At 39.9% G+C, this 14,843-nt stretch overlaps 1 protein-coding gene across 2 annotated transcripts in view; it reads right to left on the bottom strand.

Moving 5' to 3' along the window:
• Positions 1 to 2,382: 2,382 nt before the first annotated feature.
• Positions 2,383 to 14,843, bottom strand: part of si:ch211-51c14.1 (protein kinase C and casein kinase substrate in neurons protein 2) — a 35,691-nt gene continuing 23,230 nt past the window's right edge. For both annotated transcript variants that reach the window (XM_034190258.1, XM_034190257.1), the window contains exons 4-10: positions 13,038 to 13,273; positions 9,202 to 9,357; positions 7,201 to 7,376; positions 5,903 to 6,023; positions 5,573 to 5,634; positions 4,349 to 4,428; positions 2,383 to 3,058 (exon numbers count right to left, since the gene is read on the bottom strand). In XM_034190258.1, coding sequence (XP_034046149.1) covers positions 2,949 to 3,058; positions 4,349 to 4,428; positions 5,573 to 5,634; positions 5,903 to 6,023; positions 7,201 to 7,376; positions 9,202 to 9,357; positions 13,038 to 13,273 — 941 coding nt within the window. In that variant the 3' untranslated portion in view covers positions 2,383 to 2,948. The remainder of the gene's footprint in view (positions 3,059 to 4,348; positions 4,429 to 5,572; positions 5,635 to 5,902; positions 6,024 to 7,200; positions 7,377 to 9,201; positions 9,358 to 13,037; positions 13,274 to 14,843) is intronic.

Raw genomic sequence — 14,843 nt, 5'->3', positions numbered from 1 at the left:
GTGAGGCTGGTTGGATGTACTGCCAAATTCTCTGAAACGCCTTTGGAGACGGCTTATGGTAGAGAAATGAACATTCAATACACGAGCAACAGCTCTGGTTGACATTCCTGCTGTCAGCATGCCAATTGCATGCTCCCTCAAATCTTGCGACATCTGTGGCATTGTGCTGTGTGATAAAACTGCACCTTTCAGAGTGGCCTTTTATTGTGGGCAGTCTAAGGCACACCTGTGCACTAATCATGGTGTCTAATCAGCATCTTGATATGGCACACCTGTGAGGTGGGATGGATTATCTCAGCAAAGGAGAAGTGCTCACTATCACAGATTTAGACTGGTTTGTGAACAATATTTGAGGGAAATGGTGATATTGTGTATGTGGAAAAAGTTTTAGATCTTTGAATTAATCTCGTACAAAATGGGAGCAAAACCAAAAGTGTTGCATTTATATTTTTGTTGAGTGTATATATGTATATATATATATATATATATATATATATATATATATATATATATATATATATATATATATATATATATATATATAAAACATTATCAGACCGTCATTTTGAAAAAAAAAATGTATTGTATTTTCTTATAGTGTTACTTTTTAAAAATGCTTCTTGAAGAGGAAAAACCCTTAAATATGTTGTGTCCAGAAAGTATTCACAGCACTTCACTTTTTCCACATTTTGTTGTTACAGCCTTATTCCAAAATGGAGTAAGTTTTTTTTCCTCAAAATTCTACACATTGTACACACTATACCCCATAATATCACTGTGAAAAAAAGTTGTTTTTTTAGATTTTTGCAAATTTATTAAAAATTTTAAATTGAGCTCAGGTGCCTCCTGTTTCCACTGATCAACCTTGAGATGTTTCTACAATTTAACTGGAGTCCACCTGGGGTAAATTCAGTTGATTGGACATGATTTGGAAAGACACACATCTGTCTACATATAAGGTCCCACAGCTGACAGTCAGAGCACAAACCAAGTATGAAATCAAAGGAATTGTCTGTAGACCTCAGAGACAGGATTGTCTAGAGACACAAATCTGGGGAAGGGCACAGAAACATTTCTGCTGCTTTGAAGGTCCCAATGAGCACAGTGGACTCCATCATCTGTAAATGGAAGAAGTTCAGATCCACCAGGATTCTTCCTAGAGCTGGACGCCCGTCTAAACTGAGTGATCAGGGGAGAAGGACCTTAGTCAGGGAGGTGACCAAGAACCCGATGGTCACTCTGTCAGAGCTCCAGCATTCCTCTGTGGAGAGAGGAGAACCTTCTAGAAGGACAACCATCTCTGCAGCAATCCACCAATCAGGCCTGTATGGAAGAGTGTCCAGACGGAAGCCACTCCTTAGTAAAAGACACATGGCAGCCCACCTGGAGTTTGACAAAAGGCACCTGAAGGACTCTCAGACCAGGAGAAACAAAATTCTCTGGTCTGATGAGACAGAGATTGAACTCTTTGGCGTCATGTTTGGAGGAAACCAGGCACCATCCTTACAGTGAAGCATGGTGGTGGCAGCATCATGCTGTGGGGATGTTTTTCAGCAGCAGGAACTGGGAGACTAGTCAGGATTGAGGGAAAGATGAATGCAGCAATGTACAGAGACATCCTGGATGAAAACCTGCTCCAGAGCGCTCTTGACCTCAGACTGTGGTGACGGTTCATCTTTCAACAGGACAATGACCCTAAATACACAGTCAAGATATTAAAGGAGTGGCTTCAGGACAACTCTGTGAATGTCCTTGAGTGGCCCAGCCAGAGTCCAGACCTGAATCTGACTGAACATCTCTGGAGAGATCTGAAAATGGCTGTGCACCGACGCTCCCCATCCAACCTGATGGAGCTTGAGAGGTGCTGCAAAGAGGAATGGACCAAACTGCCCAAAGGTAGGGGCACCAAGCTTGTGGCATCATATTCAAGAAGACCCGAGGCTGTAATTGCTGCCAAATGTGCATCAACAAAGTATTAAACAAAGGCTGTGAATACTTATATACATGTGATTTATTAGGGTTTTTTTTAATACATTTTAAAAGCTTTCCAAAAAATGTTTTTTTTTTCAGATTGTCATTATGGGGTCTTGTGAGTAGAATTTTGAGTAGAATTTCTTTCTGTATTATCAGCTCTTTAATTTGAGATTTTTTTTTTTTTTTTGCACTGTTGCCATGTACTTTGTATTATTGGCATGTATTCTTTTATTATTAGAGCTGATTTTGCTGAGTGGTTTGATTCCTGTGAAAGTCTGATATAAATAGATATTATTAATAATAATGAATGTGTGATTTTTCAGTATACGTGTAAGGTGGATTATAAGTCACGGAGCCTCCCAAACTACAAAAAAAATAAAAAACAAAACAAAAAAACTAATACTCCAGGAAAAGCATTACAAGCAAATAACAAATGTGATGTTGAGTTGCAGACTGTCAGATCTGATTTCAGGGGACCTACAGGCGGGGTGGAGTCTAAGAGGCATGTCTTCTCAACTTGGAGTCATATAACTGGAAACACCAGGACCCTAAAGACTTGGACCTTCAATCAAAAGGTATCACTATCACCAAACACCTCTGTGCACTGACCTCAAGACTCCGTAAGATCTCCTCAGGCGTCAATCAGTCTCAGAGGGCGAGGACTCGGAAACATCAATGTCACAGCTGAGACAAAGCTTATTTGCTTTCAGCTATAATATGCTGTTAAACCAAGTTAAAAATAAAAATACTGCAAATGTTGAAATGCATTATCTGTCGTTGTTGTACATTTATAGTCCAACATAGTTTACAGGTTCTGACTTACATGAAACTATTGTTTATGATACGACTTAAAGTCATCTACGCACTCTGTATAAAATTATTTCTCAAAATCCTTCAAGATACATGTAATTCTTGGAGGCCGATAATAAAAGCTGTTTTGTCCCTAAGGCATGTCTTCCGTCTCCACGTCCTGACTAGACCACCTCCACGTAGTTGGCGGGGTAATATCCCTCAGTGCCTCCTGCCTTCTTCCCCCAACACCAGTCATGCTCGTCTGCATCCTTTACCTTCAGAAACTCTTCACCTGGTGGACGGAAACACAGCAAAGACGGCTCAGGAAATGGAGTTAAAGGAGACAGTCTCAGGACAAAGACACCCAAAATGCAACAGGGCCATAAAGAAACAAGATTAAAATATTTTCACAGTGACCCTGAAGAGACATTTAACTGACTTTATTCATGACATAGACCAAGCAGAAGTCCTTCACTCCTTAATTCAATTCCATATGATTATTTATTTATTTTATTACCTTGTTTCTAGTAATAGTTTCAATAATTGCAATATCACATATTTTAATACGATGGCATTTTAGGGCCATATTGAGGTTTCTTTTTTTTTTCGAGAATATAGTCATAATTTTATGAGAAAAGAGCTCTTAATTTTATGAGAAAAAACTTGTAATATTACGAGAATAAAGTCATAATATTATGAAAATAAAGTCAGAATTTCATGAGAAAAAAATGTATTATTACAACAATAACATAAAAATATTACACCTTTATTCTCATAATATTACAAGTTTATTCTTGTAATATTATGACTTTATTCTCGTTATATTATGAGTTTTTTCTCATAAAATTACAACTTTATTCTCATAATCTTATGACTTTATTCTCACAATATTACATTTTTTTCTCATAAAATTACAACTTTATTCTCAAAGTCTAAAAAAAACCTCATAATATTATGAGAATAAACTCAGAATGTCATGAGAAAAAAACCTGTATTATTATGACAATAACATAAAAATATGACAACTTTATTCTGATAATATCACAAGTTTATTCTCATAAAATTACAACTTTATTCTCATATTATGACTTTATTCTCATAATACTACATTTTTTTTCTCATAAAGGTACAACTTTATTCTCAAAGTAAAAAAAAAACTCAATGTGGCCCTCAAATGTCGTCATACTTTTAATCATCACAAGACTCAAAAACTTTGTTTGAGAGAGAGAGTTAAATTCCCAGGTTCACTGACCAATCGTGGCCTCTTGAGCGACTCTTGAGGTCAAAGGTTAATGTGCATTGCTGAATGGTGTGACCTCCCTTTTGACCTCGGTATGTGGTGCAGGTTTGATATCTTGACTTTGATAACTATGATTCTTTGATAATTATGACTCTCCTCCAGGACCTCTGATGATTTAACATAATTTTACTCTCCACACCCTGAAGTTTTATTCTAGTTTGCAGCACACTGACTTTGTACTGAAACATAGTATTTGGATACGCTACAGCGCCCCCTAGTGGAATATGTGCAAGAGAAGAAAAAAAGAAAATGAACAGTGGGAAGACAAAGCAGTGGTTTTACCTGCTTGAAAGGACAACTCCTCTGTGTCCTGACCGATGTAGTCGTACAGCGCTCGCACCCGGACTCCTCCAATCATCACGCTGGAGGAGAAACAAGACCGAAGAGTGAGAAAAACGCAGACGTCTGATCAGAGAGCAAAAAGAAGCTCAAGACAGAAAAAAACAAAATAATCATCAGCTTTTATTAAGAATTAGTGAGTGAGTGAGTGAGTGAGTGAGTGAGTGAGTGAGTGAGTGAGTGAGTGAGTGAGTGAGTGAGTGAGTGAGTGAGTGAGTGAGTGGCCACAGTTTTCATAAGTAACTCCATGAAAACTAAGGCGTATTCATCACTGAGATTCTGGGTTCTGATCGATCCTGGTGGAAACTGAACGGCAGCCTCTGGTGCTGAATAATGAAACCCATGTAGAAGTGTCAAAACCTGTGGTTCTTTAAATGGCCACTTGAGGCTGGCTCCAAAAGCGAGTCCTTCACCCATGCAGCAGGATTTATCAACTTGTTTCAGGAATTCTGCACATCCTTTGACTCCAATAATCCTAAACTTATATATACATATATATTTATTTATTATGGCTGCCAAAATAATGCGTTCATTTAGATTAATTATTTCCCAGGCCTATAGCATGTTGACTTTTTATAATAAACATCCACAGCTTTATGGTCATCTGCAATGTGAGGAATGAAAGAGCTTCATAATGTTTTCTGCTGCTCAGCAGCACACGTTGGTAAAATACCTGTGAAATGCTTTAAATAGCAAAGAGACTTGATTTAATAACTGTCACTGTTGTATCTCAAATGTCTGCAGGGTTTGTGTTTGTGCTGAAACAGTGATAAGGCTTTAATGAGTGTTAATTAACAGCCACACTGAGCTCTTAAAGGTGTAAAACAGTCCAAAAACACATCATTCATTCTATTTTACATTCAGATTCTTATGTTCGATGAGTAGATTTGAAAATGAAATGGTCTCAGATGCAATACGATAATTATTAAAGGGGTCATAATGTGCCATATTACTTTTTTCTGTTTTACTGTTTCATGTGTGATATTTAATGGTCAACATCTCCAAAGTCCCACAATTTTAATAGATATTTTCCTGATTTAAGCAGAATTCCTGCCTGATGCAGCTTGATTAAAACCTCTGTGACATATGTGTAAAAACAATAATAATAATAATAAATCTGCAGGTTGATGAATAGTGAAAATGGTCAGACATTTCAGTGCTACTCACGCCTTCTCTGTGGTTTCTTTCTGTTTCACTCTCTTCATGTTTTCCTTTGCAGGTCTCCATTCCTAAAAGTCATCAGGCAAAAACAAAAACACAAAAAACACAAATCTTCTGATTGCTTGATTTAAATATGTAAAATCGGTTGCAGATAGTGAGAATGTGTCCAAATCACATCATTTCCTTTTGTATCTCAGTTCCATCCAAAGGAAAATGTGTCAGTTGGACACATTACAGTCACATGCATTTGATGCCCACATTTAAAGTAAATGCACAGAACCTTTTTTTTTTTTTTTTTTTTTTGCAGTACACAGAAACGTGGAAAAATGAAGTGACCTGAAAGCGAGGCCAGTCGGTGGGCATGCCGGGCCCGTAGGTGTTCCTCCACCAGAGGAGGTCCTGCTGCTCGTCGATGGCCGTGAGCTTGTCGTGAAGCTCATTGTATATGGTCTTCACACTGAATGAGTGAGAAGAACACCAAGAGTCACCCACATTTTAACAGGAGGGACGTCACTTTGAGGAAACAGTGGAAATAAACAGCAGAGGCAGATTTCATTTCATAGACTTCCAAAAGCAAATATCATGAAGCAGAACAGTCACATAAACTGTGATTTTGACACAAATAAACATGTAAAAGTGGGTTTGACTCCCAGTTTCTCACAGATGAAGTTGTAAAATATTTTCAGATAGGAATGACGGACACAATGATAGAAAATATTTTTGCTTTTTGCACTAATCAGAAAGAAATTCTTCTGGTTTTCAGCACAGTCCTGCAGTGTAACTGAGAAAAATGCAGAGCATTAAAAAAAAATTGCTGTGAAAACATTGTAATAATGATGAACATGAGTATGATATGAAATCTCAGTTTCACATCTTCACCAAGCGGCAACCTCCGGTATTGAAAAATGAAGCCTGCACCAAAGTTCCAGAACCTGCAGTTCTGTGAATGGCCACTCGAGGGCAGACTCCAAAAGTGAGTTCATCCCCATAAAACTCTTTGTTAAACAGAAATGGACATGTTTACATCCTAGTACCAAAAAAAAAATGATTTGGTCTCTATAGCTAGTTTCATGAGGATGGACTGCATTTATATAGTGTTTTTGAACTGCAGATCCTCTGATCTCAAGCATGATGCTTAACCACTAGACCATCAGGTAAAACGGTTCACTGTGTGGTTAACTGTATTAATGGACCGTCTAAGAAATCAGTGTGCTAGTTTGCAGAGTGGAACGATGGTAGTGAATTGGCTAACTTCTGTGAGCAATACTTAGCAAGAATTGATAGCTTGGTTACATTAGCAGCACTGTTGGAGCCACAGAGTGTTTAGTATCTGCACCCAAGCAACCTGAAATAAGAACGAGCACTAACTGCACAAACATACATGCCAATCAAACACCCAAGGCTAGGCTAACTAGCCTGCTAGCCTGAACTATCTAGATCATTTTGAGTATTCATCCCAACCCGGTCACAGGTCTTGCCCACGCTCCACCCCTTTACCCATTTATGGGTTGGTTAGGTGGAGTCAGGTACCGACATGGCTACATTTCACACCGCCCTACTTGAGATTGACAGCTGCTCTTTCAAAAACCTCTGTTTGACATCATGGAGGGTTTGTGTGTCGTCTGCGCATGTACCCCTCATCGTTGGCTGTGTCCAGGTGTTTGTGGAGGGACAGGAAGGCCTGTTTGAGGAAGACAATCCTGTTGCGTTCTTCATCCTGTGATTGCTCAAAGACAGACTCCATGGCTTCCATGTAGCGAGGAGCGTACTGATTCACGTCATCCAGAGCGTTCTCGTAGTGAGCACGTGCCTGGTGCACACACAGAGTTAGGAAAAAAATCTTACAGAAGGAATCAGGAAAAAAAGAACAACTAAGGTCTTGATTTTGTCAAGAACTGAGGGATTGTGGTTTGTACGTTATGTTTAAGAGCGTAAGGAAACCCGCGCCATGCCGAACAGTTTAACAATTTACAGTTTAACAGTATCTGATTCAAACAATAAAACCGTGTTGGAAAGGTATGTAGCAGGATGAAGGTCCTGGGGTACAAAAAAAACAGTTCTCTCAGTTCCGAGTAATCCTGCTAATAAACCACTCGGCAAAGATGAAGTAAGGCCTATATAGGCCTTGGAGATCAGCCTATATAGACCCTGGAGATTAGCCTATATAGAGCCTGTAGATAAGCCTATATAGGCCTTGGAGATAACATATATAGACCCTGGACATTAGCCTATATAGGCCCTGGAGATTAGCCTATATAGGCCCTGTAGATAAGCCTATATAGACCCTGGAGATTAGCCTATATAGACCCTGTAGATAAGCCTATATAGGCCCTATAGATAAGCCTATATAGGACCTGGAGATAAGCCTATATACATAGACCCTGTAGATAAGTCAATATAGGCCACAGGGATAAGCCTATATAGACCCTGTAGATAAGCCTATATAGGCCCTACAGATAAGCCTATATAGGCCCTGGATATAAACCTATATAGATACTGTAGATAAGTCTATATAGGCCACAGTTATAAGCCTATATAGACCCTGGAGATAAACCTATATAGACCCTGTAGATAAGCCTATATAGGCCCTATAGATAAGCCTATATAGGACCTGGAGATAAGCCTATATACATAGACCCTGTAGATAAGTCAATATAGGCCACAGGGATAAGCCTATATAGACCCTGTAGATAAGCCTATATAGGCCCTACAGATAAGCCTATATAGGCCCTGGAGATAAACCTATATAGATACTGTAGATAAGTCTATATAGGCCACAGTGATAAGCCTATATAGACCCTGGAGATAAACCTATATAGACCCTGTAGATAAGCCTACATAGGCCCTGGAGATAAGCCTATATAGACCCTGTAGATACGCCTATATAGGCCCTACAGATAAGCCTATATAGGCCCTGGATATAAACCTATATAGATACTGTAGATAAGTCTATATAGGCCACAGTTATAAGCCTATATAGACCCTGGAGATAAACCTATATAGACCCTGTAGATAAGCCTATATAGGCCCTATAGATACGCCTATATAGGACCTGGAGATAAGCCTATATACATAGATCCTGTAGCTAAGTCTATATAGGCCACAGTGATAAGCCTATATAGACCCTGGAGATAAACCTATATAGACCCTGGAGATAAGCCTACATAGGCCCTGGAGATAAGCCTATACAGATCCTGTAAATAAGCCTATATGGGCCCTTTGGTTGACTTGGTAGAGTCTTGATCTCATGTAGGAGCAATCTGGTGTTTGAACCCCACTGTGGCCACAGGGATATGTCATTTGGTTACAGGTGGTTTTGCCTGGACTAAGGTGGCGTAAGCGGTGCTAAGATTGTGATGTCCAGGTCAGCACTATTCGAGCGTCACAGACGGACTGTCCAGTAAATCTCCAGTCTGTCATCCTTATCATCTGTGAAATCACTTGCTGAGGTGTTTAGTAGCTGGATCATCTGTTTGCCTTACAAGTTTTATCCATGTGCTTTACCATTATTAAACTCTTCCTACAACCAATACTTCCAAAGTTTGACAAAATTTCTCTTTATTTACATAATCCAGCTCAGGAAAAGATGGCAGAAACCTTGTTGACAGAAGTACCAGATGGACTGAGTCTCTAACCTTCACGGTCTCATGGTGAGCCAACATTCTGTCCTCCTCGATCTTCTTCTGCTTCTCGATGGTGAAGTCCGGGTTTCCCTGAGCGTGAGCGTCTCGATCTCTGGCCTCCTGCTCCTTACAGCTCACCTTAAAATACACCTTCTTGGCTTTTTCCAGCTGTGGAGGAATCAGACCACACCTTCACACCGTGCTGTGTTTCTTCTGTCTCAAGTCACAAATTGTTATTTAGTTGTTTATCACCGGTGGATGTTTTTGAACAATTCTAACAAAACTGACATCACCAAACTGAACATATGATCAGGGAGTCATTGATTTACCAACTGACAGAGGAGGAGGTGGCAACTTGGCATCAAGTCTAGTGATTATAAAAACACTAACATCATTAGTACTGCACAGTCTAAGGCCCCGTTCAGACTGAGGTTGTCAATCCAGCTCGATCCAGATTCAATCCAGAAGTATCTTTCAAGAAAGTGTTCAGACCTGTTTTTCCTCATCTGGCTCATCCTGCTTACGTATCCAAACTCAATCCGACTCAAGTGAAGGACATGTGACAAAAGGTGAGAGTGCAAGAGCGTGTGTGTATCTGGATGTGGGACTGCAGGTGTGGAATGGTTGTTTGTAGTCTTTACCATTGTGACACACTGAACCCTGCTACAGTCACTGAGGGTGCACGAACATCACAAGAAAGTTTGAGGTCATGATTCCCAAGCTAGCCAGATTTTCGTCACATTTACATTCAGACCTCGGCGAACCCCACTCAAATCCAGCTCAACCCACCTGGGTTTAGCCTGATAGAAACAATCCATCTTACAACCCCAATTCCAATGAAGCTGAGACGTTGTGTGAAATGTAAATAAAAACAGAATACAATGATTTGCAAATCCTCTTCAACCTATATTCAACTGAATACACCACAAAGACAAGATATTTAATGTTCAAACTGATAAACTTTATTGTTTTTGTGCAATATTTGCTCATTTTGAAATGGATGCCTGCAACACGTTTCAAAAAAGCTGGGACAGTGGTATGTTTACCACTGTGTTACATCACCTTTCCTTCTAACAACACTCAATAAGCATTTGGGAACTGAGGACACTAATTGTGAGTGTCATGATTGGGTATAAAAGGAGCATCCCCAAAAGGCTCAGCCATTCACAAACAAAGATGGGGTGAGGATCACCACTTTGTGAACAACTGTGTGAAAAAATAGTACAACAGTTTAAGAACAATGTTTCTCAACGTTCAATTGCAAGGAATTTAGGGATTCCATCATCTACAGTCCATAATATAATCAGAAGATTCAGAGAATCTGGAGAACTTTTTATACGTAAGTGGCAAAACCAACATTGAATGCCCGTGACCTTCGATCCCTCAGGCGGCACTGCATTCAAAACTGACATCATTGTGTAAAGCATCTTACTGTGTGGGCTCAGGAACACTTCAGAAAACCATTGTCAGTTAACACAGTTCGTCGCTACATCTACAAGTGCAAGTTAAAACTCTGCCATGCAAAGTGAAAGCCAGACATCAACAACATTCAGAAACGCTGCCACCTTCTCTGGGCCCGAGCTCATTTGAAATGGACAGACGCAAAGTGGAAAAGTGTGTTGTGGTCTGATGAGTCCACAATTCAAATTGTTTTTGGAAATCATGGACGTTGTGTCCTCTGGACAAAAGAGGAAAAAGACCATCCAGATTGTTACCAGAGCAAAGTACAAAATCCAACATCTGTGATGGTATGGGGGTGTGTTAGTGCCCATGGCATGGACAACTTACACATCTGTGATGGCACCATCAATGCTGAAAGGTCCATCCAGGTTTTGGAGCAACACATGCTGTCATCCAAGCAACGTCTTTTTCAGGGATGTTCCTGCTTATTTCAGCAAGACAATGCCAAGACACATTCTGCACGTGTTACAACAGCGTGGCTTCGTAGTAAAAGAGTGCAGGTACTAGACTGGCCTGCCTGCAGTCCAGACCTGTCGCCCGTTGAAAATGTGTGGCGCATTATGAAGAACAAAATACGACAACGGAGACCCCGGACTGTTGAACAACTGAAGTCGTACATCAAGCAAGAATGGGAAAGAATTCCACCTACAAAGCTTCAACAATTAGTGTCCTCAGTTCCCAAACGCTTATTGAGTGTTGTTAGAAGGAAAGGTGATGTAACACAGTGGGAAACATACCACTGTCCCAGCTTTTTAGAAACATGTTGCAGGCATCCATTTCAAAATGAGCAAATATTTGCACAAAAAAACGTAAAGTTTATCAGTTTGAACATTAAATTTCTTGTCTTTGTGGTGTATTCAACTGAATATAGGTTGAAGAGGATTTGAAAATCATTGTATTCTGTTTTTATTTACATTTTACAAACGTCCCAACTTCAATGGAATTGGGGTTTTAAATCCAATTTGCATTGTTTACATTCAGTTAAAAACCTATCTGTCTTGTGGCTAATTCGACCCCAGTCTGATGTGCAAACCCCTCTGTGGCACGCCAACCTGAGACAAAGGGGCCACTTTAATGCATCACATTATACAAGGACATTGTGTAGGCATGAAACGCATGAGATGACGCAAGTGGTAACATATGAACACATTTTCATGTGTCCATATTTTTGTAACATGATAACTTATTACAGGATGTTGGTGCAAAGGTCCGAGAGGTTGACAATGGTTTTGGAAAAATTTGGTCATAAATTTTTGCTACGTGTAATTTATTCTGACTTTTGTGCAATAAGTTACTTATCCTTGAAAAAAATTAAAAACACAATTTGCATGGACATATCCGAGTAGATTGGAAGTAAAATAAAGATGTTAGGATAACTTATATGAAACAAGTCAAGTCTGCTTAATAACACTATGACCATTTTAAGTTGAGTCAACTTAATTAAACTTGTAGAGGACAAAGCAAATCAAGTCTACTAAACTACCAAACCAAATGCTTTACCAAACTTGAGTTAGTCTGATGATAAATGTCTCATTGCATTTACTCACCAATGGCTGAGTTGAAATTACTTAAAACGATCTGTGCAGACTGTTACCTTCATTTTGCTTTGTTCAGCCAGTGTATTCATTTTTGGAATGCAAACGAGGAACATCTGGAGAGGTTTCATGTTGAAGGAACCAGAGGTATTAAAGTTGTATGAGTTTCCAGTCATTATTTCTTTTATTTTGTAATTATTTGTGGGTTCAGTTCAGTTTTGTGTCACTTGTGTGCAGAGTGTGTTGTTGAACCCACACATGTAAGACGCGTCTGAATACACTCTTAAAATACTGCAAACTCACCGCTTTAGACTTTACACCTGTTTTTAGGTGCTTTTAGGTGATTGTTCTCATGAAGGACGACAGGAACACACCACCTTTGTACCCGATAACACTTAATTTTTAGACAAATACCACCTTGGGGGAAAGATGTGTGCACATACATTTGCTATTGAAGGAAAATCAGTGATAACTGCACTGGATGGAAAATAGCAATGATACATGCATTGTGGGGAGTAAAGTCCAACTACCATCCCTCCGTGGTCAGTCCTGGATAACACTAACAGGAGCGCTGAAGCTGTGACAGGCCTAACAAGCCGGCAGGAATATCAGTTTTGCACCTGAAAAACTGTAGAAAGCCTCAAAACAGATGGACCATCTGGAAAAAGGCTGAGAAAGACTTTGAAAAGTCAAGGCCATGGTGCTAGAGAGAACTGAGTGGAATGCACTAACTGGCCTAGAGGCATCACAGCGAGCAGGGCTGTTGTACGTTGCATGGTGTGCTGCTTTGTGCCTGTTAGACAACAGGACCCTACGATACATTAATGTTTGAATCAAACAAATGGGTCTAACCTTCTTAAGGCGTTTGGCCCAGGGTTTCTGAGCATGTGCAAATGACTTCTTGAGTTCATGGGACTCTTTGAAGCCTCCAAACAACTTTTTATGGAAGTTATTCTTCTGCCAGGTGTGGACCCGGTCTCCATCCTCTGACACCAGGGAGCAACAGACGGAGGTGTGTGAGGCAGCTAGACGGTCAGCGGAGGACAGAAACCCCTGCCAGCCCTTTCGAAGCGACCCGTACAGTAGACCTGAAGGAGAACGAAGAAGTTACAACTTCCATTTGAAGACACAAACAATGGAAAACTGCAAAAGCAACATTTAGTATTAAACTGCCATGTTACTTTTTGCCATCATGAATACAAGAATTCAAGTCATCACTCCTGTTTGTCTGAGTGCATGAAGATGCTACCACTCAAAATGCAGCTTGTATCTTAGGACGATATTATAGAGAGATGGTTCCTCGATCAAGGAAGACCTGAGCACAGTTTGGTAGTGACAGGAATTTTACTTTTAAATGTTTCCTTTTACCTTTTTCTTCAGTTTCTTTGACATTGTCACCGTCTTTCTTTTTCTTTCTTTCTGTGACATTCTTGCCTTATGACATCACAAGAATCTGATGAATATAAAGGCCATAATTCTGATGCCCTCCAACACTGGCTAGTGGTACTGGAATAATAGTTTGCTAGTACTACTCCAGCAGAGAGTACACCTTCCAGCTATTAAACTACTTCATTTTACCTACAAGATGCAGTGATGTAGTGCCAAAAAATGGAGGTTTGCAGTTTATCTTGTGAGCTGAGAAGCAGCCAGTGTGTTTTCAGGGGTTACAATGATGGTCTTAGGAAAAATTCACAACACGTAGTACATTTTGAGCAAAATGGAATTCCTATATGTCATAACATAACTACAGATGTATTTCGTCCTTCATGTCTCTGAGTACTTGTTCCTTGGATCAGTGTGACACCTGGAAAGAGCTCATGGAGTCATGCAGTCACTTGACAAAGGAGTTTGGTGAGTTGACCTGTCTTACTCTATGATTGTGAGACTTTGGCACTAGTATGTGACCTAAGGGGATGACTGGATGTCTTTGGTACTAGTTCTCTTTGTAGGATTCTTGGGTACAAGCAGTTACTTTGGAGAACAACTTATATCACTAGGAAATGTCAGCTGCAATGTTTTTGTTCCATCCAGCAGGTGGCAGACATACGATGGGATACAGACCACCAATCTATCAATTCTTCCTCATTATGTGCATTTTAACCTGGTAAGTGTCAACATGATAGTATTCATTGTTTTCTGAGTTATTGTCCACATGGCTGGGATGGACTAACTCACCCAAGCATCTATATTTTTGCTGTTTTAAACCTACGCTGTTACCAGCACAGGGAAATATTAAAAATTATGACCAAATGTGACTGATCTCGTCTGTAGATTTTCTGCCTCTTGAACACAGAGCACGTTGTGTGCGTGGTGCTGCACTCCACCAAAGGTAACATTTTAAGCTCACAAACACGGGGAGACACATGCTATAGAGTATCTGCATATGGGGAAACCCAGCTAACAATTTGACGTTGCAGGAATGTTGCACAGACGAGCAATGACGTTGTAGCAATGTGAATTTGTAGACCCCCCACAACATTGCTACAACGTTGTCAGCAACCATCCAGCAACGTTGCATTTATGTTGTGTGTTACCTGGGAAGTAAAACCTGAATTAAAGTATCGATAGAAGGTCTAGCTTGGGATGGCACCAGATCATTTAGTCAGTACAGCAAGTTAATGATGTCCAACTGGAAACACAACCATTGTTCCAGTTGTG

This window comes from Thalassophryne amazonica, chromosome 16, assembly GCF_902500255.1.
Source record: "Thalassophryne amazonica chromosome 16, fThaAma1.1, whole genome shotgun sequence".
Taxonomy (NCBI): domain Eukaryota; kingdom Metazoa; phylum Chordata; class Actinopteri; order Batrachoidiformes; family Batrachoididae; genus Thalassophryne; species Thalassophryne amazonica.
Note: the sequence above shows the minus strand (reverse complement) of the source record. Positions and strands in the feature narration are given on the sequence as shown.